We start from the raw sequence: 23,367 nt of genomic DNA on the forward strand, positions 1-23,367 counted from the left end.
TGTCGTTGAGGTCATTCCTGCCAAATAGAAATGCGATGAAGCTTGTGGACGGGAACCCGTGGCAGAGAGTGGTCCAAACCGACCGGCGACTGCCCTATGAGAAGAAATATGGCGGTCTTTTTTTTTTAGCATGGAGCCCACCCTGGCTGAGGAATGACCTTGAAGCAACCCCTGCTAGTCAAATCGCGGCCGTCAGTGGAGAGGTTCACAAGCTAGGAAGCCACGAGCCAGGCAAGTCAGGCAGGCTCCTCTTTGGGATGGATTCAATGGATCCTCACAAATTCGAAATACCTCATCAAGCGCTCTTGTGATTCCACAGTAAAGGCCGAGCCAGGCTGCTTTGCGCTGCGACTGGACTGCAGTCGCATCGTGTGACTCGATGTCGGCTCTCGGTTGTCCGCTTTGGCGGGGTACTGTGGGTGCTATTGCTAATCTTGACAAGCTGACCGACGACAGGATCAGAGGACTGACGCTGTTGGACAATCGCAAGATAGTAAGGTGCTCACACGGCAGCTTTTTTTCGCTCTCAAGCTCTCACCTCACGCTGTGATTTGCTTTTGGCATGTCCCGTGGACAGGTTAACACCTCGGGAGGTTCCATTATCGGCCTCTAGTGGTTTTCAGGTTGCTGACCATCCAGATCAAGATCAGCCAGGCCCCCTCGGCAGAGCTCTCCTGCCCAAGAGCCATGGGCAAACAAGACGGCCGAGACGCCAGATCAATCGACCAAAGCAATGGAAATCTGGGGAAACGACGTCTTCAAGGGCTGTGTTGTATGTTACGATTGACATCGTCTAATATCTAATAAGCTGCCTCTTCTTTTCTTCACAGCCTATTGAATTACGCCGTGTCGGATTTCCCGCTGCCTCCGGTTGCTTTTTGCGACCCCCGGTCACCTTGGAAATCTGATAATGGATGAATGTTGTGCCCTCGAGTCAAGTCAACGAGCATACGAATACCAAGGTCTGACAGTTCTCCTCTGACAAGCTAAGGAAATGTACCTCGAGGCCTTGTTCCCACCCCCCTTCCGTCAGCGACCAAGGGTCCCAGGTCTCCTTCCACCCTCTCTACACTAGCCTACCTTAATTCATCCGTTCCCTTCTCTGCAAGTCCTCGTCTGGTTTTATCTTGTCATACCACATCCTCTACTCCTCGAGGGTTCCCACCACCCCCATCCCACCCCCATCTCCTGCGTGTGTCTCCTCGATTCAACGACGCAACATCCTTGTCAGTGCATAGGGACGCACATATGTATCTATGTACGTCCTCCACATGTCTGCGTATGGTTTTGCCTTGATACTATCATCTCGACAAGTCCCGAGTATTAGACTGCATTGCGGCGTCTACCTGCTGCAGCAGACCCTCTGGTGAATCCGTACTTGTCCAGCAGACGGAGCTGTTTGCTACGCCCCATCCCATCCACACACCCATACGCTCTAAACCATGCCATCGACCCAATTACACCAGCTTCGCTTATAACACAATACAACGAAACAAGAGAGGGAGAAACAAAACACAACATTCTGAAATACATTAGGATAACCAACAACACGCAGCGCAAAACGAAAACCAACAAACGTTCGATCTGCATAATTCAAGCCGTTGCCGTTGTTTGTTGTTGGTTGGTGGTTTCTCAAAGTCGGCCGCCTCCTCCCGCGCTTGTAAGGAACTCAAGGTACCCATCGTCTGTGTAGTTTTCCCAACGGATTCTCCGCCCATCCTCTTTTAGGAGGCCCGCTGCAAAGGCTTCTTCTGCCAACACGGCTGCGGCTTCTGACCGCACTTACGACCCAAGGGCTGTTGACCTAGACAGCAGGCCACTGCACGCCTCCTTTCCAGGAACCCATTGGTGGACCAGAATATACATGTAGTCTTCCGCTGCTGCTGTTGAAGGTCCATCCCAAACCGCCAACAACACAACTCTCGGCCTAACTTACAGTCGTATCAGCTCCCAGTCCCAACCAATTTCGTCAATACGTACATACATACATCACGGCGGCGCTACCTCGTGCTCCCCAGTCAATGCGGCTCTCAGCTTCGAGATCTACCAGCATAGTCTCTTATGTTGTATAGGAGCGTAGAAGGGATGCACAACATGATCGGATCATCTGGCATGGACCAGGATAGCCATCTTGCCCATGACAGCAACATGTACTCCAACGATCAATGGTCTGATATGAGCGCTTACAACCAGATGGCCATGTCGGGCTACGGGGGAGAATACTACATGCCGCCCGTAACTCACGGACTGCCTCCTGAGTCCATCGGTAACCACATGCCACCTCCACCAGTCCCTCAACCGATACAGCATCACCATGCGCAGTACTCAAACCAGCTGCCTCCGCCGTTGATTATTCCCACGCAGAGGAGCCAAGTACCATGGCCCAGTCTTCAGACAAATCCATCGCAGAACTACTCGGCGCCGCCGGTCGCCATTCCACCGCAGTCGGCGCCATCCCAGAGACAACAGCCCAAATTGCCAACTTTGACGACGTCGCAGCCCAGGAAGACTCTGACAGACGACGACCGCAGGAGAATGTGCCAGTTTGCCGAAGACAACCCCACCGTAAAACAGACAGAGATCGGACAGAGATTTGGTGTAGAACGCAGGTAAGTCAAGACTGGGTCTGTGGAAGATTGGCTCGAGTATTCTGATGCTGGTGTTAGTACGGTGTCCAAGGTTCTCCGGAAAAAAGAGCTGTATCTTTACCAGGATCAGGAGCGCAGTGGCTCGCCCATCAAGAAACTCAAGGGGAAGAGCGTCGATATTGAGCGAGCACTGGCGCAATGGGTGCGAAACCAGCAGAAGAAGGGTCATGTTGTGACGGACGTGGAGATGGAAAAACAGGCGCGGCTTTTCCTCGACCACGGGGGAGGTGGTGGCTCTGAAAGTCCTCTGAAGACGGTCACCACTTCGTGGCTGGAGAAGTTCAAGCACAAGCACAATATCGGGCCTGGCAAACTGATCCGCCGGGCTTCGGAAACGGCGATTCCAGACAGCGCCAAACTGCCAATAGACTCGCCCATCTTGTCTGCGTCGCAGACGCCTGGTGGCATCTCGCCTGCTTCCCCAGCTGGCCCGCCTTCTCCGCCATCCAAGGGTGAAGTATCTGGATACATTGACTTTGGCAGCCCGACCTACAAGAACAACGCCAATTCACAAAGCACGACTTCTCTGTCGAGTGCAATCACTGATCCGGCGAGCTCTACTTTCTCCGCAAGTGCTTTCAGCCCCAAGTCGCAGTTCACCTTCTCCCCAGATCCAAACTCAGGCCTGTTTGAGCAAAGCCGAGTCCCTCCAGGAAGCGCTAATTTTCAACGACCGCGAAGCCAAACGCTGCCTGCTCTTGACCTCGAGTACCCTCAAGGCACGGAGCCGCTCACGCCAAAGTACAGTGTCTCTGCTACGGCCCCGTCCTCGGCCATGGAACCTTCAGTCCACGAAATAGCAGCACCGACCTTCGGCATCGACCAGGCAATGTCTCCTCCGTCACTCTATCACAGTCGAAGCAACAGCAGCCTGGGGGGACGCTCGACCCACACGCCCATTCTGCCAAATGTGGCGGTGTCGTCGCCCAATTCGCCCACACAAGAAGATGCTAGACGCGCAGCGGATACTTTATTGAGCTTTATGCAACACCTCGGGCCTACTGGTCTTGTCAACAACGAGGAGTACGTGACAGTACTGCGGTTGACTGAGAAATTGAGACTCCACCAGCAGCAGCAGCAGCAGCAGGCACAGCAACAGCAACACCAGCCGCCCAAGCCAAGTACAGGAATCGGTGGGCTTTCACGGATACCCGAGGGCGACATCGAGATGCCTACCATCACTTCGAATATGATCAAGAACGAGGCGATGACGGGGTAGCGTTGATCTCGAGTCGGAATTTCAGCAGCTGCTGATTGGACCATCGGATCTGGCCTTGAAGTTGATTTCTCTACATCCCTGTGAGGCTTATGGCGTTAACGTTTCATACCTATCGACGACGACAAGGCCGTGGACGAATCTTGAAAACAAGACCTGCGAGTTTGCGCCTCGATGCTTCTGGAATAGGGGCTCGGGTTTCAAACCCGTCGGTTTTTGCTGCTGCGAAGGAGGGGAATCACAAGCACGCGGGTTGGAAAGCCCTCCGTCTTTCTGTTTGTTCCAATTGTTGTTTTCACACCATCTTCGCAGTTTGGGTAGTCGATTGGCTGCCCACATTCCACTTACCTTAAACTTCGACTAGTCTCACGACGACGTTGGCCAGGGAAAGAATCAGCAAGCGGAAGGTGACGGGTTCCCGAATGTTTTTTGCCCACCGGGAGGATTGTCCAGCGATACCAGTCATCACCATATATACGACACTTTCTCACGAAATGCCCCTTTTGCAATATTTATATACCCCAAAGCCGCTCACGCGCCAACATCGAAATTCGATAGCTCACCCCCTCCCGATCGATTGGGATTCATGTATCTTCACCCACACGCAAAAGACGTGTCCCGCTCACGCGATTAAGGACCAACCAAAATTCAACTTTGCTTTACGTCATCGTATATATATGTATGTATACACTCTTTGCTACCCATCTATCGACCACTTGAATAAATTCACTGCCGCTCCCGATTGCCACCACCACCATTCGTCGAGATACTCTTGCATTGTGCTCTGGGTCATGCCTGGGGATTATGTTCGGGACGAACAAGCGGAGATAGGGGCTACAAACCCTGGGGAGGGAAAGAGGCCGATGGGCCATCCAGAAAGTAATAAGAGAAAGAGGAGGATTGGGGACGACGACGAACTGGTTTACTTCACAGCATCAGGGCGCCAAATCATCATATTTTCTTATGCCTGCACTTTTTTACCGTTTTGCTTGTTCTTGTCTTGTCTTGTTATCTTGCGAGTCTTTTCTCTCTATATATCATCATCGTCATGTCCAAGCATCAGTCAGCTATTACGGTTGTATGGATGTATGATTGGAGGGATGACTGGGGATTGGGATCGGTGGCAGGGACATAATCTGGACAACACAAGCTGGAAACTGTTTCATTGTTTTCAGTTTACCAAGGAAAAAAGTACGATCGAGAACGAGAACGAATGTGGACGAGGTACAAAGGAACATACAACAGCAACAGCAGTGAGGAGGGACAGACATTGAGGCGAAAGAAAAAACGAGGCGAAGCTACATGTGCATACGCACGCATACAAGGGAGAAAAGAGGGGGCAAAGAAAGGGGGCGGGCCGGTTGGGCAGCCAGTGAACCGACCCTTGGTCAGGATCGAGGTTTCCGAGAGCCCTGTGAAAGGGGCTTCGTTCGACTCCATGACGTACTGTTGGTGGCGGCAATGCTTTGTTGCTGATACTGCCAACGAGTCGGATGTCCCTGCTCCCGTCTTCCTCTTCCAACTTCCCTGTGGCGCGACGTTATGCACGCATTGGTTTATTCTTCTGCACAGACGTTCACTCTCCTTACCCACGCCGCTTGTTATTAGCTTGAGCTAAGGAGCAGCACAATATCAGTTTTTTGGGGCGGCCCTCTGCTTGCTTTCCGAAAGGTTCCTTTACAACTACCAATCAGAATTCCTCGCCTTAGTCGCGCGGCTCATGTGTATGTGTGCTATGTGCTGTGTCTGTGACTGAGTCTTGTTCGTTAAGCCGTCTTCAAAACCATGACATGATCTAATTTAATCTCGTAGGTGGCTTTGGTCGGTGAAGAAAGAAACATTACCAAAGAAATACCAACTTAACCAGGAAAAACAAATCAATGAAATAATAATAATTACAATGCTTCATAGGTAGTCGGTGAGCCAGCCGAGTCTACATCTACGGAATTCAGACATTGTACACAGCTCTGGCTGGCGCTAGGCTGGCTGCTGTGCGACTCTTCTTGATATTTTGTAGAACGGGAACACGAGCATAGAATTGCTGCAAGCGTAGCGTTGTATTGGATTGGATTGGTTATCAATAACAATAAGGTACAGACAACCCCATGTGTACATGCAAGGACAAAAAGCTTGCCGCTGTCCGCGCCACACCATGAATTCAGGCTCTACCGGTCAAGAAGAAAACTCGGCGCGGCTCTGTTTCGTCCCTCCGCAGCAGCTGTCGTACGACGTTGATTAGGAATATTCGCATCAATCGATCAATCAATTCTTCAGCTAGTCAATCACTTTTATAGAAGACTAGCGACCAAGGCTAACTCAGCTTTTCCTCCCACAGCTCAATAATCCCCTTGTCAGCCAACTCGGGCATGAGGCGCACGAGAATCAGCTCGAGCGCGCCGTACATGAGGTGCTTGTTGCAGTAAGCATCCGAGAAAACGTCAAGGACGCCCGTCTCGATCTCGGATAAGATCCTGTTCTCCTCGTCCTTGTCTTCGTCATGGTTGCACAAAAAAGGCGATACTTCTCCTTCCTGACTCCCCCGGTCTTCTGTTGCTTTGCCGTCGGCAATAACAGCCTGATCACCGGCGCCATATTCGACCTGCTGCTGCTGCTCACCGGTGTCGCCAGGGTCATCAATTTGCCCAAGACGACCCTGCTTACCAATCTTACTACTCCTACTGTTACTACTACTTGATGTCGACGTCGCATTGCTACTACCCCTCTCAGGCTTACCCTCTCCAACAACCTTTTGCTCCGCGCGTCCAGTTGCCGTGGTTGAGGAGGCGGCGGCCTCGGAGTTTGAAAAACTGGAGGTGGGCCCTTCACTGGACCGTGGAGCGTTCTTCGTTGTGGTGTTCACACTGCTGCTCTTGCTGGTGGAACTCGGCCAGAAGGACACAGAACCAAAGTACAGTCTGCCCACCCCCTTCGGCACAAGCGCCCAAATAGCGCTAGCGCATTTGCGACGCAGGGCGGCCAGCTCCTCGTCGGATGAGGGAGGGACGAGACCGGGGGCGCCTGGAGCATTGTTGGGAAAGAGGACACCACGGATCGAGCGCAAGAGTGGGGGTAGGATGGCAGGGTCCAGTAGACGCGCGTGGATGTGGTACGAAAGCAGCCTGCACAAATTGCATCGTCAGTAAGAACTGTGTTTGGTTCGAGGCATTAGCAGGGCCATCTTATGGCACTACGGGTGTTGCGTGGGGGTCTGAAAGTGGAAGTGGTACAAGTTGACATGAGGACCCGGGATATGTAGAAAGAGGGGGGGTGTGTTGCACAACATCTTGTAAAACGTGCAAGGCTGATTGATAGAGAAGGGATTCCCGGTTCCGAACGAAATGCAACACTGTTGCAGATTCGCGTTCTGCATTCATGGCAATTCCGGCACGGATCCGGACGAATTACAGCCAACTCTGGTAGTTGGTGATAGCGCTGTGTCGGCGATGCATGATTGAACAAAGTGACCAGGCAATTGAGGCTTGAAGTCGACCCTTCGCTCCCCCTGGAACTTTGCGGGGATGCTAGCGGGAGCATTGAGCACTCAGGAGCATGGGCCAATATGCACCACCTACCCCTGACCCTGATTCTTCGATGGGGAGCTCCTTGCAGCACACCCAAAAGTCCATAACATTGCAATATGATTGGACAAACCAGACAGGGTGAGTGTAAGCTCGCAGTGCAAGGCCAGGGTGCTCGTGAGCCACGCCCATCGCCGCCTCAACCATGGCTTTCATCCTGGTGAAGCCACTTGATGCCCAGGCTGCTTTGCCAGAAATGGCAATGCCAAGCAGCTGGATATGTTCGTTGTTTTCCATCTGCATGAATAGCACCATCGAAGACGAGAGTTGGCGATACGAAGACGTCAATATCCAACGACAATAAGAGGCGCTGTTGAGTCCCTGGCAACGGCGATTTGTCTCCTGACAAGTCGTTGTGTGGCAGCACGATGCCTTGCGCATGCGCGGACGGCAAGCAGCGTGGCGCGCGAAGAGTGGACAAGGCGAAGGAGCTCGTAGCGTTGCACTAGACCATGAAATTGGTTTTGATGGAATCATAGCCGATAGGCGGATACCCTTGCAAGTTCCAGGTCGGGCGCGTAAATGAGGCTTGCGGATGGCCAGGCCAGGTCAGCCCCGCGCCGTTTATCGAGCAATCGGAGGCAGAGCATCCAGAAATACCCCGTCATTGGTGGACGAGGAGGAGCCAGAACCGTTGATGATTTCTGAATGGTAAACACGCCCGAGGGGGATTGTTGAGACATCGTTGAGGTGTGGCTGTTCTTCAGCACTCAGCACTACTGGATAATGCGGAGATGGAGTGTTGCACAGCATTACTTTCGACCGACCCTTCCATCGAGGGCCAGGGAGTCGGGCCATCTCCCATCGTGTAACGGCCGAACTGGCCTGGCCCGTTTCCATCATGCCGGCGGAAATGAGTACGATAGTATCATGAACGGTGCATGCTCTCTATGACAGGCCGTTTCTCAACGCTGAATGGAGCAATCCCAAATCCAGTGACCTGAAGCGCATGCGGTGTGACGTGAAGGAAATGCCAGAGATAACGGTTGAGGAAAGTAATTCGCCTACCTGTCAATAAGCCCGTCATAGGCTGCAAGTCTTCCCGGTCCTTTCATGGCTCCCCATTGCAGGATGGAGAAGGCTCCACTTAGCCAAGGCATACGAACATTCATTTCGAGTAGGTTCACGATGGCCGGCCAAATATTGAAATCGATGATGGGGACCTTGACTGTTGGCGATTGTCTCTCGGAGTGGACCGAAGGAACGAACGACTTCTCGCTCTGATGCTGACCAGTCGCATCCGACCTTGGTACAAATGCAGAGGCGGGTCTAGCCGGTAGCGTTCGCGACAGTACAATGGTACTGATAATGAGTCGTACTGAGTTTACCGCAAAAAAGACCCATTGGAGGACGAACCAGAATATTTGGTGGATGGACCATATCTCGCGGCTTCTAGTTGGATAGCCAGTGGTGGGTTCGGGGCTGTGAAGCGAGTCTCGGGAACTTGGCTCGGTGGTTGTCTCAGATTCAGAAGCTCCGGAAGCTTCCCTGGTCCTCTTTTTGTCCACTAGGCGTGTCATGACGATGATAAGCTCCCATAATAGCCATGGCTGCGAGACCTTATTGGCGATGAGGTTACCAATGATCAATTCCGAGAATATTTGGCCGACCAGCGATGTCAGACAATCGTTCTCGAGATCTTCGGTAGGAAGGAGCACAGCGAGTACGCCTTGAACTAGCAGTTGACGATATGCCGTTTCATTGTCGACCTGGACCTGTACGCTTTTGGGGTCTTCGGGCTTGGGAACGGGGGATAGCGCTGGCAAGGGGCAAAGCGAGTGGTATATCTCGCGATGGCTAGACTCAATAGGGAGTCGCGCCGAAGAGTTCTGAGCAATCCGATATGCTGTGTGTGATGAGTTAGCTTGTTCAGGGATTGGCCTTCAATCTGCCGGGGATATGGGCCGGAGGGATCGAGATGTGAAGAGACTTTAGACAGACACGAACCTCTCACATGTGCATCGAGCAGTTCAGGCAGTTCGTCCAGCAATAAACTCTCCAGGTAGACCTTCCTTAGCCGCTGTTCCAGGGCTCGCGTGCAGTGAGCGATGATCTGCACCACCTCTGCTACGAATGTCTCATCTGGCGTGATCCTCTCGTACCATTTCTGCACATATTCCCTGATGACGATGGAGATGAGAGCGTAGAGCTGGAGATCCACATCATTGCGGCTGGTCAGAGGGGGCAATAGCTCCTCGATAGGAGCCGGAGTACTCCTCCCTCTATCAGCGACTTGCTGGGCGCATAGTGTTCGGCGAATCAAGGCTATCGTCGCCTTGTCCGAGAGGAAGTCGGCTGGTGTTGGACGCACAGAGCGGCGATGGGCCAATACTGGTGATGTTGGACAAGCAGGAGCAGGTTTGCCTGTTGTAAAGGCCACCGAATGTGAGTGTGTGCTTGAGGTTGGCGCCGCCTTCAGTGCGCTGCCCAGCGGTGGCTTTGAGACGGGTGCTGCCATGAGGCTGGCCTGAGGTCAAAATAAACGTTATCGGGGGATCATGGTAAGATTACACCTTGCAGTTGCAGTCTGCAGACCCGTTGGTCTTATGCAGCACATCAGTAGGCAAAGTCGCAATGAATGGAGGATTAACACTGCATGCAGAGGCGAGAGTCAAGTGTCCCCAGCCTCAAGGGAAACCGGCCTGAAATGCAACCAAGACTCCAAGTCATTCATCGCATCCAAGTCCCTTGATTGCACGAATTGGGGGGTTCAACGTCACTAGCGTCGATTTTGGCGGCGGAAGCTGCAGCCCACGGAACGTACCGAGGAAAGGCACGTGTGTACTTACAGACCTTACCAGGGAGCCCTTGCGTTGATTTCGTCTCATGCTCTTGCGATTGAGCCTCATTCATTGCATTGATATAAATAAAAGCCACTGGAGTAGCTCGTAAACAAATCCACCATAGAGACCTACAAGTCTTGCCTCTCTTGAGTATTATATGATTCAGGCGAAAGCGCCATGTCTGTCGATGTGTATCCGGATGACTGCTTCTCATGCAGGTTATGGGCATAGTCTTACGGCTTGGATGTGATGGACTATGGGTATGATTTTGGTACACTGTAGAGATGTACACCTATACATAGTATACAGTCTAAACTGGAGTTCAGGCACATATTTACAACAATCCCCTTGTGCAACCCGAAATCTCCAGACTTGGCATACAATCCAGCACCCCTTATTCCATGTTTTTGTGCGTGGCCTCATATCTAGCAAGGCTATTAGCAAAGTCCAGTCATGAAGCAGGCGAAAACAGTTGGGTGCATACCTCTTTCCACGCATTGCCCACACGCCCCAGTTTCCACAGGTGATGTCTTGTGGATCAAGATCATTTAAATCCCATCTTTGGCTTCGGAAGATGTTCTCGCCTGGCTCCATGAGGATGTCGAACTCTCCCTGACACGTCTTATTGACCCAGTCAATATCCCTCTCCATGTCGTATTGAGTATATCCTGTCACCAAGATCGGTGCCTTCGTTTCCAACAATTGGGGCACCGTCTCCGCCCACTCGTGAGAGCTGGCGGGATGGCCCAGACCGGGGTGGAATAGCACAAAGCAATCAAAGTACGGGTCGTACGGATAGAAGTACCCGGTCTTGTGGATTGTATGGTAGTAATCCACGATTGTGCTTATCTTCATCGTCGGCCATACTCGATCCTCAATGATGGCACCAAAGGGATTCGATGGGGTCCGCGGCGGCAGCGGGAACTCATCGTCACGGTTTGTCATACTCTCAGGCCCAATGAAAACGAGATGAAATTTTCCTCGGGGGAAGAGGTGGGCAAGCTGGACCCAGACATTCCTCGGCAGGGAAGACTCAGCTCGAGCTCCCAAAATGAATATTCTGACTGGAGGTGCCTCAGGTCGTAGTCCCTTGATATCCGTTCCACCACCTGTTCTCGGGGGATGTAGAGTATAGCGTAGTGCGCTCAAGCTCTTCAAACCTTCTGCGGTAAGACGTCCGCCTTTCCTGATGTTGTAGGGACTCAACTCATGCAGCACGCTCCCAATGGTCAATGGATATGTCAGCAGCCGGGTCACCTGACGCATGTTCTGGTCGTTGTTGATTGCCTCGAAGTCTCGAGTGTATAAAAAGGTATCCCAGTTGGTCATGTTGACCATGGCTTCCTCCATTTGAGGCCCGGCGTATTCGAACTCGGGGAAGAACCTGCCAGATCTTAGGTCATGGTCATCTTCGTTGATCTGTCGCAGAGTGTCGCATATTTGCAAGTGGGCTTCATAATCCTCTGCCCAGTGTTTCTCGCTGCAGTAAACTGGGACTCCACAATCGGGACACTCAAAGTCGACATGGGCGGGTGGCTGGCTTCCCGATATTGCCGGCTCCGAAGTGTCCGGGTTTACGGATAGTCGGGTAGGACGGTGGTCTGAATGAGGGCAGAGCGCATGTTGTCTTATGTAGGCAGCACGCCGGCGGATTTCGGGAATCGGCGAGCTCGTGTACGGGTGGAACAGATCATCGGAACGCAAGACGGGAGCACTGGGAGTCTCAGTTGGTGGTGCAGCTGAGCCAAACTGAGTGGAATTCTCTTCAGCGACCCGGGGTTGCGAGCCGCCGAATAACGAAAATGCGCGCCTGTTCTGCAGCTGTCTCGATTGCCGCTGAAGTGCAAGTCGCGATAATGGCCTACTAGAGACCGCCCTAGCTCCAGGTCCTGGTTTCAATGACTGTGAGCATCTCCGGCAGATGCGTGAGGCTGCCGAACGCATGACAATTTCCATTGCCGATATTTGAAAGCTCGGAACTGCAGTTGCGACGAGAATCAGGTTCTCGATCCAACATCCAAACGGTACCGGCCGTTGCAACACTCGACTGCCTCTGGTGTCGTTAGTTGCAGCCCAGAAATTTGGGCGGCACGGATAAACATAGTGCCCAGTAGGAAAGCTCCAATTTTTCGCTGCAGGTAGGTTGAAGCTTCATACCAACAACGCAGGCTGCAGCTAGAAATTTTGGAGCTTGCCAAACTTGACCACAACATCGCCCGCCTTTTCACTTCCATAAGAAGCACTTCTAACAGGAGCCGCGCAGGCTTTCTGCGCACCCCGTTTTGAACATGGCGACGACTTCTAACATGTTCCTGTATTCTCTCACCATCCAAGCCCCTACCACTATCAACCAGGCCATACTGGGCCAGTTTAGTGGCACCAAGGAACAGCAGATTGTCGTCGCTTCAGGATCACGGCTCACGCTGCTGCGTCCCGATCCGTCCCAGGGTAGAGTTATCACCATCCTCTCTCAAGATGTATTCGGCATTATCAGGTCAATTGCCGCCTTTCGGCTTGCAGGAAGCAGCAAGGGTAAGTCTCTCCCTGCCCCCTTTTCTAAAGCTTCACTTAGTGATTCTTGAGCCGCGTGGTAGAAAAAATATGGGCGATACCTTGATCCCTGGCTCGTCGACGGTGTCTGTCCTCAGGTCCGCCTCAAGCTCTGTTATATGTGGAACCTACCATACTAACATCTTTTCTTTGGACAGACTACATAATTCTTGCTACCGACTCTGGTCGCATTGCCATTGTCGAGTACATCCCGCAACAAAACAAGTTTGTCCGCGATAAGCTTGAAACGTTTGGAAAGTCTGGCGTCCGTCGAGTTGTTCCGGGACAATATCTGGCGACGGACCCGAAAGGTAGAGCATGTCTCATCGCGTCTATAGAGAAGAACAAGCTGGTCTACGTCCTGAACAGGAACTCGCAGGCCGAGCTTACCATATCATCGCCCCTTGAAGCACACAAGGCCGGTACCGTGGTGCTCTCTATGGTCGCGTTAGATGTGGGGTATGCGAATCCTGTTTTCGCCGCGTTGGAGATCGATTACACAGAGTCGGATCAGGATCCAACCGGCGACGCCCTTCAGGAGATCGAGACACAGCTTGTCTATTACGAGTTGGATCTCGGCTTGAACCACGTTGTTCGAAAGTGGAGCGATGCTGTTGACCCCAGTGCCTCGATGCTTTTCCAGGTTCCTGGTGGCAATGATGGGCCCAGTGGTGTCTTGGTTTGTGGCGAAGAGAACATCACCTACCGTCACTCCAACCAAGAGTCATTCCGTGTCCCCGTACCGAGACGGAAAGGCGCGACAGAAGATCCCAACCGAAAACGGACCATCGTTTCTGGCGTCATGCATAAGCTCAAAGGAAGTGCTGGTGCCTTCTTTTTCCTTCTCCAAAGCGAGGATGGAGACTTGTTCAAAGTTACTATCGACATGGCCGAAGACGACGAGGGGAATGCGACGGGCGAAGTGCGAAGACTAAAAGTCAAGTACTTCGATACTGTCCCCGTCTCGACGAGTCTATGCATTCTCAAGAGTGGTTTTCTGTTCGTCGCCAGCGAGTTTGGTAACCATCACTTCTTCCAATTTGAGAAGTTGGGTGATGATGACGATGAACTCGAGTTTTCGAGCGACGACTACCCCACGGATGCCAAAGCATCATATACACCTGCCTACTTCTACCCGAGGCCTGCAGACAACTTGAGTCTCGTGGAGAGCATCGACTCGATGAATCCCCTTATCGACTGCAAAGTCGCGAATCTCACCACTGATGATGCCCCGCAAATCTACAGTATATGTGGAAACGGTGCACGAAGCACCTTTAGGACATTGAAACATGGCCTTGAGGTGAACGAGATCGTTGCTTCAGAGCTGCCAGGTATACCATCAGCAGTCTGGACTACGAAGGTGCAGAGGAGCGATCAATACGACGCCTACATTGTGCTTTCGTTCAGCAACGGCACATTGGTCCTCAGCATCGGCGAGACCGTTGAAGAGGTTACAGACACCGGATTCCTATCATCTGTCCCAACTTTGGCTGTCCAGCAACTTGGGGAGGATGGACTGCTTCAAGTGCATCCCAAGGGAATCAGGCATATTCGTAATGGACAAGTGAATGAGTGGGCAGCCCCACAACATCGTTCAATCGTGGCTGCATCTACCAACGCGCGGCAAGTGGCGGTCGCCCTCAGCTCTGGTGAGATCGTCTATTTCGAGATGGATGCAGATGGGTCCCTCGCGGAGTATGATGAAAAGAAAGAGATGTTTGGCACTGTCACCTGCTTGAGCTTGGGCGAAGTGCCGGAAGGTCGACTAAGGAGCTCGTTCTTGGCTGTGGGTTGTGATGATAGCACAGTGCGCGTGCTCAGCTTGGATCCCGAAACGACCTTGGAAAGCAAGTCGGTGCAAGCTCTGACCGCAGCGCCGTCTGCCTTGTCCATCATATCTATGGAGGACTCCTCCTTTGGTGGATCGACCCTTTATCTTCATATCGGTCTCAACTCAGGAGTTTACTTGCGCACTGTCCTTGACGAGATCACTGGAGAGTTGACAGACACTCGCCAAAAATTTTTGGGACCGAGGCCGGTCAAGCTTTTTCAGGTGTCTATTCAAGGGCAAACTTGTGTTTTGGCCCTCAGTACGAGGACATGGCTAGGTTATTTGGAACCGCTTTCGAAGGCCTTCATGATGACGCCGCTTGATTATGGCGACTTGGCTTGGGGATGGAATTTCAGCAGTGAACAATGTGAGGAAGGCATGGTAGGAATCCAAGGCCAAAACCTGCGGTGAGTAAAACCTTTTTCCTATCCCCCCTGACTGATGAAAATGATGAGAAATTGGGATCCTATGCTATGAGCTTTGAGGATGAGACATTTAATATTGTACCAATTGTTCCTTCTGACTCAATTTGTTATTCACACCCTTTCTGTTGACCTTACAGAAGACATGGGCTAATAAGAAACTAGCATATTCTCCATTGACAAGCTTGGAGACACTTTGCTCCAAAAGTCAATCCCATTGACATACACACCAAAGCGTTTGGTCAAACACCCAGACCAGCCTTATTTTTACACCATCGAGTCCGAAAACAACACATTGCCTCCTGAACTACGTGCCCAACTATTGGCAGATCCAGCCATCGTCAATGGGGATGCGCGGGTACTACCACCAGAGGAGTTTGGATACCCCAGGGGCTCTGGTCGATGGGCGTCCTGCATCAGTGTTATTGATCCTTTGAATGAGAAAAGAGTACTCCAAACCCTGCACCTCGAGGACAATGAGGCTGCCGTGAGTGTGGCCACGGTCTCTTTTGCCAGTCAGGACAACGAGACATTCCTGGTGGTTGGAACTGGTAAAGACATGATATTGAGTCCGCGACAGTTCGCCGCCGGATTCATTCATGTTTATCGGTTCCGCGAAGGTGGCCCAGAAATTGAGTTCATCCACAAGACCAAGGTCGAAGAGCCGCCTATGGCATTGATCCAGTTCCAGGGCCGTCTACTTGCAGGCATCGGGAAGACACTGAGGGCTTACGACCTAGGGTTAAGACAACTCCTTCGAAAGGCGCAAGCAGAGGTCGCTCCACAACTTATCGTCTCTCTTCAAACCCAAGGTAGCCGCATTATTGTTGGTGATGTGCAACAGAGCGTTACCTACGTTGTATACAAGTTTGAGAGCAATAAGCTGATTCCTTTCGCCGACGACACAATTCCTCGATGGACCAACTGCACTGCAATGGTTGATTACGAATCCGTCGCTGGCGGCGACAAATTTGGCAACATTTGGATTGTTCGTTGTCCAGAAAAGGCCAGTATTGAAGCGGATGAGGAGGGAGCTGGAGCCCATCTCCAGTCTGCCAGAGAGTATCTTCACGGTGCAAATCATCGCGTCAGCCTGATGACGCATTTTTACACACAAGACGTACCAACAAGCATCAGCAAAACCAATCTGGTCGTTGGTGGTCAGGATGTCTTGCTCTGGAGCGGAATCCAGGGTACCATCGGCGTGTTTATCCCCCTCGTCAGTCGTGAGGATGCCGACTTCTTCCAGAGCCTCGAATCGCACATGCGCTCCGAGGATCCTCCTCTGGCTGGCCGAGACCATCTGATCTACAGAGGGTACTACGTCCCTGTCAAGGGCGTCATTGATGGCGATCTCTGCGAGCGTTTCGCGCTTTTGCACAATGACAAGAAGCAGACGATTGCCGGGGAGTTAGACCGGTCCGTCCGAGAAATAGAGCGGAAGATTTCGGATATTCGTACACGATCTGCTTTCTAAAAGGGGCCAGCATCGGCGCCAGGTTGTTTGCAAGTTCGTTGTATTTTACAAATGGTGGTATATGGAGGATGGCTCGGCGTTTCAAGGCGGGTCTACGAGCTGAATATATTTATGACATATCCCTCGTTATTGAACTCCCGCGCAACTGGAGTTACACAGCTCAAACCTTCAGCCGATTATCCAAATACATCAAATGACATGCAACGGCCAATGCCATTAACGAATGCTGATATCAATCACGACGCTTCCATGAAAGCCCTCTTCTTTTCCCAGCCGCTGCCCTTTCAACTTCTTTTCCCCTTCCCAATCCCTTGACAGGATGATTCTTCTCCCATTCCTCGTCAGCAACATACGCCTCAATCGCCTCGTCCAAATCGTACCCCGACTGCTCGAGGTACAGTACCGCAACATCATACTCCGATACTTTGCACCTAACCATGAACCTTCTGATTTTACTCTTCCGCAGCTCCTCCTCCTCCCCATCAACCGGACGAGGCGATAGACTAACACCGACTTTGTAGTACTCCGCTGGTATGATCACAGTCCGCCGCCCCAGAAGCAGGTGGTCGGACGTGATATTATTCGCCCTTCGCAATGCCGACGCGGGAACGCCGTACCGCAAGGAGAGCGAGGAGATGGTATCGTGAGTGTGATTTAGGAAGTGCAGGGTGTCTTCTGCGGGGGGCTCGTCGTCCAAAGGTACGGATTTTTCATCCAACGGGTCTACGGGTTTGCGGGGTTGGTCTGCAGTTGCGGAATAGGGCGGCGGCGCGAGGGAGTACGATGAGCTGGAACTAGTTGTTGCAATGGAGGTGTAGGAGGGCGGCTCTTTGAGGCCCTGAGGGAGGGAGGTGGGGGCTTGGCTGATTTGACAGTAGGGGCAGTAGGTGTTGAAGCGTTCGTTTTTCTGTAATTCATTTGATCAGATACATACTTCAGTCTACCCGCGCTTACGCTTATGTTTTCATTCAATACGAAGGATGAAACTGGTAGCGCACATGGAGGCAGTTCCCGCATATAACGCGTGGACAACATTCTAGTTGTCGGTCTGCGGGCACCGGCTTCTCTGAGCACTCGCTGTAGCGGGGCACTTGGATAAGGAGCGTTGCGCAGGTGCAGCAGGATTCGGACATAGTGATGGGCGGTGGAGGTTTCTGGATCATGATTTAAGATACTAAGTAATGATACAGAGTGATGTGAAGTCGTTAAAAAGGTGTGATAGGTTACGAGAAACGAGAAGGGAAACTACTCCTCAGGTATAAGTTGGTATAAGTTCACTCTAAGATGGTGGCGTACTGTCGTGACGTTTCTCGATAACCAACATGCTGGGACCGCTCTTCTTATCCCCGGTGCTGCCGATGATCCGCGACATTAGTGCCAGCACAGACTTGGCAAATATTGGATGCATCCCCTGGCAGCATGACCTGGAAAGATTCAGGATGTCGGTTGTTGGGATTGTGGTTCAAGAGCTGATTGCTTAACGTTTCACGTCAATCGATCGCAACAGTTCCGATTGCAGCAGTTTCGTAAAGTGACTGCTGTCGCTTTCAGATAGAGGCGACCTACGGACATGGTTCCGCATTTGAGTCGGGATCCGTGAAAGCCAAAGCTCCGCGAACGTCATACCGCTGGGAATCTTCAGAGGCATCTCCCTCATTTGAACCACCGCAACGTTATCACCTTTACCCCAAGCTATCGCCCCTCTTAGGAGATATACCCGTTCCAGCATCATCTCTTCCCAGACAGCCCCGATGCGATTCTGAAACTGGGTACATTGCACAACCAAGCGATGTCTGACACAGGCGCCGCGGCGCCGCCGCCGACTCCAGCAACATCAGCGATACCGATACCAGCACGGCACTCGAACCCGTCGATACCCGTCGTTCTAAACGAAGCAGGTCTCGATTCTCCATCATTCCGAGCCACTGCGCTGCACTTTTCCGACCAAGTCGATGGTATCGAGCGATGGCTAGAAGGCTACACCAAGACGACATCCAAGTTGTCCCATGATATTCAGATCCTCGAGGCGACTATCAACGATTACCTGTCGAAAATTGTCCCGCCAGTCAACGTCATTTCGGTCGATCATGACTACACGGCACTTGCGCTGAAGAGGATATCAGAGGGCTCGCGGGAATGGTGGACACACATGTTAAATACGGCCAAGAAGCTCGACACCCAGTCAGTCGAGCCCCTTCGAAACTTCTTGCAAAATGACCTGCGGTGTTTCAAGGAGACGCGGCGGAACCTGGAAACATCACAGAAGACATTTGATACAACACTCGCTCGATATGTTAGCCAGACCAAGACAAAGGAGCCTTCGTCGCTGCGGGAGGATGCGTTCGCGGTGTACGAAACCCGCAAGGCCTACTTGAAGGCCTCGATGGATTTCTGTCAAATGGCGCCGCAACTTCGATTCACTCTGGACAAAATCCTGGTTCGAGTATCGTCCGAGATCTGGCGGGAGATGAAGCGGGCACGAGATTCGACCGGTAGTTTCGCCAAATGGGGCCACGAGATGGATCGGGTGAAAGGTTGGTCAAAGGAGATGGAATTGACCGAGTCCCTGTTCAAACGCGAACTACAGTCTGCGAGACGTGAAGTTGGGGAGCGCACAATACAGCACTTCAAGCCCTCGCGAGAGCTCGACGATTACAGCGCAAACACGGTGCCTTTTCTGGGCTCCAAAGGCCCGATGCACGTCACTTCCCAGGGCCAATCAGCCACGATATCGGAGAAGCAGGGATGGCTGTTTCTACGCATGATGTCAGGAAAACCCGCTCGACCCAGTTGGACACGCCGGTGGTATTACTGCCGCGACGGAATATTCGGCTGGCTTGTCAATGGGCCCCAGGGAGTCTTACAGGGCGATGAGATTGGCGTTCTGCTCTGCAATGCTAAGCCAGCCGTGGCTGAAGAACGCCGCTTCTGTTTTGAGGTCAAGACTAAGAATCAGAATATGCTGCTCCAAGCTGAGACACAAACGCAGCTGATGGAATGGCTGGAGGTCTTCGAAGTTGCCAAGAAGAGGGCTTTCGAAGCTAGTGTAAGTCGTGACAACTCGGCACTTCCTGGAGGAGTTGACCCTGCCTTTGCAATTACTCCTCCTTCCATGCCTGAGTTCTCGGCCAAGAATCTGGATGCTCAGGTCAGCCTGGGTCTTGAAGATGCTGCGCCGACCATGGACAGACAAGCAACGCTCGCAGTCCCAACACCCGATGGCGGACTCGCTCCGAGACAGAGCGTAGATATTGGAGTGGCCCCTAGGCGGTCAGCCACTTCACTGGCTCGCGACCTAGTTCGCGAGGAGGGTGAAAGTGGCCGTGAACACGCCGCCAGGATTATGCAGAAGCTGGATTTGCATCGCAAAGCCAACTTCTCCTCAAGCACCGACACCACAGCAACGCCAGCCCCGCCTCCATCTGGCGGTATAGCCAGCCTCATCTCTGCCAGCCATGGTCTCTTGCCAGGCTACCCATCTCCTGTTGTAGGGAACCCTTTGCAATCCCCCCGATTGCCAGCTGCTACCCCAGTTCTCGGTGGACCAGAGCCACAGGCAGGTTCGCTAGCACCTTCAACACTGGCGAAACCGCCTGCACCTACAAGTCTTAGTAAGACTGCTGTCGTGTACAGCAGCGACCGCGCTTTCAGTGGCGAGGTTGGCCACACGATGCCCACTGCGATATTGGCCAACTACTGGGGCAGCAATGCTTGGGCACGAGATTACGCCCCCAAGCCTAAACGTCCTGGTTTTCAATCGGATGATCCATTTGGGCCTGACTCGCCCTCCATCAAAATGTCTACCGTTGGCGATAACGGTGAGCTGAGAACGCCATCTTCGAATCATAAAAAGGCAACCAGCATGGATGCCAAAATTATCCACCCGTCTCAAGCTCAGGACAAGCTGGTTCAGGAACAATTCCCACCGGGCTATCCCCTTGAACTCAAGACGAACGCGGCCCAGTTCCGTCTACTCTTCCCGAGCGTGCCACTGGAGGAGAAACTGGTTTTGGTTTTCAGGGCGTCTTGGAATAGCACTTCAGATTCCGAGGCAAAGACTCCTAGTATGGCTGGAAACGGCCGTGTCTACGTCACGCCGGATACCATGTACTTCTATGGACACCAGATGGGACTGGTTGTTGCATACACCATCAGCTTGGACAACATCACCGAGGTGACAGCCGCGCCCGGTCGGGACTGCGACTTCATCTTCCTGCACCTGAACCAGGACTCTGGCGACAATGCATACAGCAGAATCACCATCAAGACCTTCTTAGAGGACCTCGACCTTCTTCATGCTCGGCTTAACCTTCTGGTTGATGACCTGCAAGCGGAAGAACCCATGGATCTTCCAGACTTGGTGAAGGCTCTCATTAGTCTGGAGAACGAAGAAACCAACGACAAGAGAAGTCCCAGCGTGGAGAGCTGGGAGGAAGTGTCGGCCAACACGCCGATAGACGACGGTACCGTGGCTGGTAGAGCAGTCATTCCTAGATCGAACGACTTCATCTATAAATCTCGGTCACGAGGTGTCCGGAAGCACGTCCCTGCTTTCACCCTACCCACGCACCCTGTACACTACGAACCAGAGGACATGCAGAAGAAGGTGGCGGAGCGCACATTTGAAATTAGTGCCAAGGCTTGTTTCCATGTGCTCTTCGGGGACAAAAGCTTTGTCTTCCCCAAGCTCTACTTTGAGCGAAGGGCTAAGCAGATTGCTCAGGGACCTTGGACGCTCGGCGAAACCGGCCGGATGCAGCGCACGTTCCAGTTCAACGTTGCATATACAACGATGCTTGGTCAACGCAGGGCTGAGGAGATCAGCGACAAGCAGACAATTGATGTCTTTAGTGACCACGTCACTTACGTCGTCGCTCACGTCAAGACGCCGTGGCATCTACCACACGCGACATCTTTCAAGCTCGTGACCAAGATTGTCATAACCCACATCGCGAAGTCCAAGTGCAAGATGGCCATCTACACCAAAGTTGCCTGGTCCAAGCCGCCTGCACTGGCCAAGAACATGGTTGAGCGCCACGCTCTGGACGATGCCGGGCGCGATGCCGAGGAGCTGGCCGATGTAGCCACGGAGCAGGTACACAGGCTCGGCTCCCACAGCCGGACGAAGAGAGCCATTGAGGTATACGGCAGCGTCGGCCAGCAAGCTCAGGTCGTGCTATTCACGCCCGGCGACACGGACTCGGCCAAGAAGCCGCAGATCAACCCCAGAACGCTGACATCGATGTTGTTCGATACCGTCCGCTCGTTTGGTGAGAGCGCCGCGTCGTCGGTATTGATGTGGGTGTTTGCGTGTATCAAGACGTTGTGGGACGTCATTACCTCGCAGCGGTTACTCCTCTCCTTACTAGCTTTCAGTGTATTTACCAACCTTGTCTTCTCGGGACAGAGCACCTCGGCTTGGTGGACGGAGCGAAAGGCAGCCGGGTTCATGAACCGGATTGGTGTGGGACCGAATGTTATGATGAGCAAGGCTATTTATCTGGCGGACCTCGATGAGGCGGCTAGGAGCTCGGCGATTCAACCTTCTTGGCCGCAGGATAGCTATTGGTAAGTTTTCTACCCCACTAACCATAGTACCAGTATTGATCTCTGATGTTTATTCATACGATGCTAATTATGATGTGCAGTTACTCCACCTTCCAATCCATCGCCAACAGCACCGACATTGACGGACCCTACGAAAACTCTGGCTCCTCTCTCTCCTCGGGCGCAAGCCGCGCTACGGCTCGCCGCCTCCGCCGCACACGGCAACGGCTGGGTTCCTACCGACATGATTTGCTTGTTGCGATGCGGATGGTCAATAGTGTGGAGCGCGAGATGATCCAGAGCGAGTGGGAGAATTGGCTTATGGATGAGAATACCCGGTGCGAGCAGGTTAAGGCTGTATTGCAGGCTTGGGATAGCAGTAGTAATGGTGCGAGCGGGAATGATAATAGTGGAGGTAGTGGTATTAACAAAGTGAGCGATGAGGCTACGCAGAAGGTTATGAAGACGGGCGAGAAAGATAAGAGGAAGAGGGAGGGGTTGAGATTATGGCATGAGGAGTATTGTGGGAGTTGTCAGGTAGATCATGAAAGGTTGATAGAGGAGAGGAGGGGGATGTCATTGGGATTGTGAGGTTAGGAGAGACGGGCCGATACGGTGGTAATTTCTTGGTCGGAAGGTCTGAATAGGACTTGACTTACTTGAATTGAACCGATGAGAAGTTTTAATTCGACTGGCTACCTGTCGTGGCCAAGACAAGGAAATGAACGTACATTAGAAGGTGGGATGAGGTGGTGTCGTAGATACTCAAAGGGATGAGAGAATGTTAGACTATGCGGACCTACTTGTAGTACAACGACGACAAGGAGGGGTATAGTACTATGTAACTCGAAGGCTGCAAAGGGGGTTTTACATTGTGTATCCTTTCTAATTTTTTGATCTTTTTCAGAGGCTTAAGGTAATCCTGAAATCCAGGATCAAAACGCGATTGTTTGGTTGAGGAAAGCACGGAAGAATCGGGGCCATATGCCAAGTATCACAGATAACAAGCAGACGTGCCCCTATTTCATGTCCACGCAATACGCCCGGAGCAACTTCGAGACGATGCAGAAGATTAGTATACAACCTAGGTGTTATATGAAAAAAAAGATTATTTTTTATTATTAAATACGCCGTAGGCTCGAAGCCCCCGGTACCTCTACTAGTACTCCCGTATGTCAAACCGTGCCCTAATGGCTGGACTAAATACATACGCTGCGTCGTCGGTTCGCCCTATTGGCGACTGCGTTGCGTTCACTACCATACTACGTTGGTTCTCAACCTACCAACAAAGTCCCCCCTGAGAAGATCGATGCTA

The 23,367-nt window shown here is 52.3% G+C and overlaps 6 protein-coding genes across 6 annotated transcripts; 3 read left to right on the forward strand and 3 right to left on the reverse strand.

Moving 5' to 3' along the window:
* Positions 1–1,825: 1,825 nt before the first annotated feature.
* On the forward strand, positions 1,826–2,724 carry BCR38DRAFT_227781 (uncharacterized protein). Its single transcript, XM_040854295.1, has one exon. It carries the CDS (start codon positions 2,062–2,064, stop codon positions 2,611–2,613), a length of 552 nt encoding a protein of 183 aa, XP_040715075.1. The 5' UTR covers positions 1,826–2,061; the 3' UTR covers positions 2,614–2,724.
* Positions 2,725–5,879: 3,155 nt separating this feature from the next.
* BCR38DRAFT_371259 (PXA domain-containing protein) lies at positions 5,880–10,120 on the reverse strand. The gene is made up of 4 exons (XM_040857288.1): positions 9,390–10,120; positions 8,451–9,288; positions 6,691–6,983; positions 5,880–6,417 (listed from the first exon to the last, which is right to left on the reverse strand). The coding sequence occupies exons 1-4, from the start codon at positions 9,898–9,900 to the stop codon at positions 6,176–6,178; spliced, it is 1,884 nt and encodes a 627-aa protein (XP_040715076.1). The 5' UTR covers positions 9,901–10,120; the 3' UTR covers positions 5,880–6,175.
* Positions 10,121–10,129: 9 nt separating this feature from the next.
* BCR38DRAFT_524982 (zinc-finger of mitochondrial splicing suppressor 51-domain-containing protein) lies at positions 10,130–12,311 on the reverse strand. The gene is made up of 2 exons (XM_040865306.1): positions 10,710–12,311; positions 10,130–10,650 (listed from the first exon to the last, which is right to left on the reverse strand). The coding sequence occupies exons 1-2, from the start codon at positions 12,179–12,181 to the stop codon at positions 10,620–10,622; spliced, it is 1,503 nt and encodes a 500-aa protein (XP_040715077.1). The 5' UTR covers positions 12,182–12,311; the 3' UTR covers positions 10,130–10,619.
* Positions 12,312–12,513: 202 nt separating this feature from the next.
* BCR38DRAFT_344457 (CPSF A subunit region-domain-containing protein) lies at positions 12,514–16,505 on the forward strand (the record flags this gene model as incomplete). Its single annotated transcript, XM_040856105.1, has 3 exons — positions 12,514–12,757; positions 12,934–15,013; positions 15,194–16,505. 3 exons carry the CDS (start codon positions 12,514–12,516, stop codon positions 16,503–16,505), a joined length of 3,636 nt encoding a protein of 1,211 aa, XP_040715078.1.
* Positions 16,506–16,737: 232 nt separating this feature from the next.
* Positions 16,738–17,638, reverse strand: BCR38DRAFT_345664 (uncharacterized protein; the record flags this gene model as incomplete). The annotated part of the gene is made up of 2 exons (XM_040856197.1): positions 16,738–17,412; positions 17,504–17,638. The coding sequence occupies 2 exons, from the start codon at positions 17,636–17,638 to the stop codon at positions 16,738–16,740; spliced, it is 810 nt and encodes a 269-aa protein (XP_040715079.1).
* A 656-nt stretch (positions 17,639–18,294) lies between these two features.
* Positions 18,295–22,643, forward strand: BCR38DRAFT_344800 (uncharacterized protein; the record flags this gene model as incomplete). The annotated part of the gene is made up of 2 exons (XM_040856131.1): positions 18,295–22,073; positions 22,154–22,643. The coding sequence occupies 2 exons, from the start codon at positions 18,295–18,297 to the stop codon at positions 22,641–22,643; spliced, it is 4,269 nt and encodes a 1,422-aa protein (XP_040715080.1).
* Between the last annotated feature and the right edge of the window lie 724 nt (positions 22,644–23,367).

Source organism: Pseudomassariella vexata, assembly GCF_002105095.1.
Source record: "Pseudomassariella vexata strain CBS 129021 chromosome Unknown BCR38scaffold_8, whole genome shotgun sequence".
Taxonomy (NCBI): domain Eukaryota; kingdom Fungi; phylum Ascomycota; class Sordariomycetes; order Amphisphaeriales; family Pseudomassariaceae; genus Pseudomassariella; species Pseudomassariella vexata.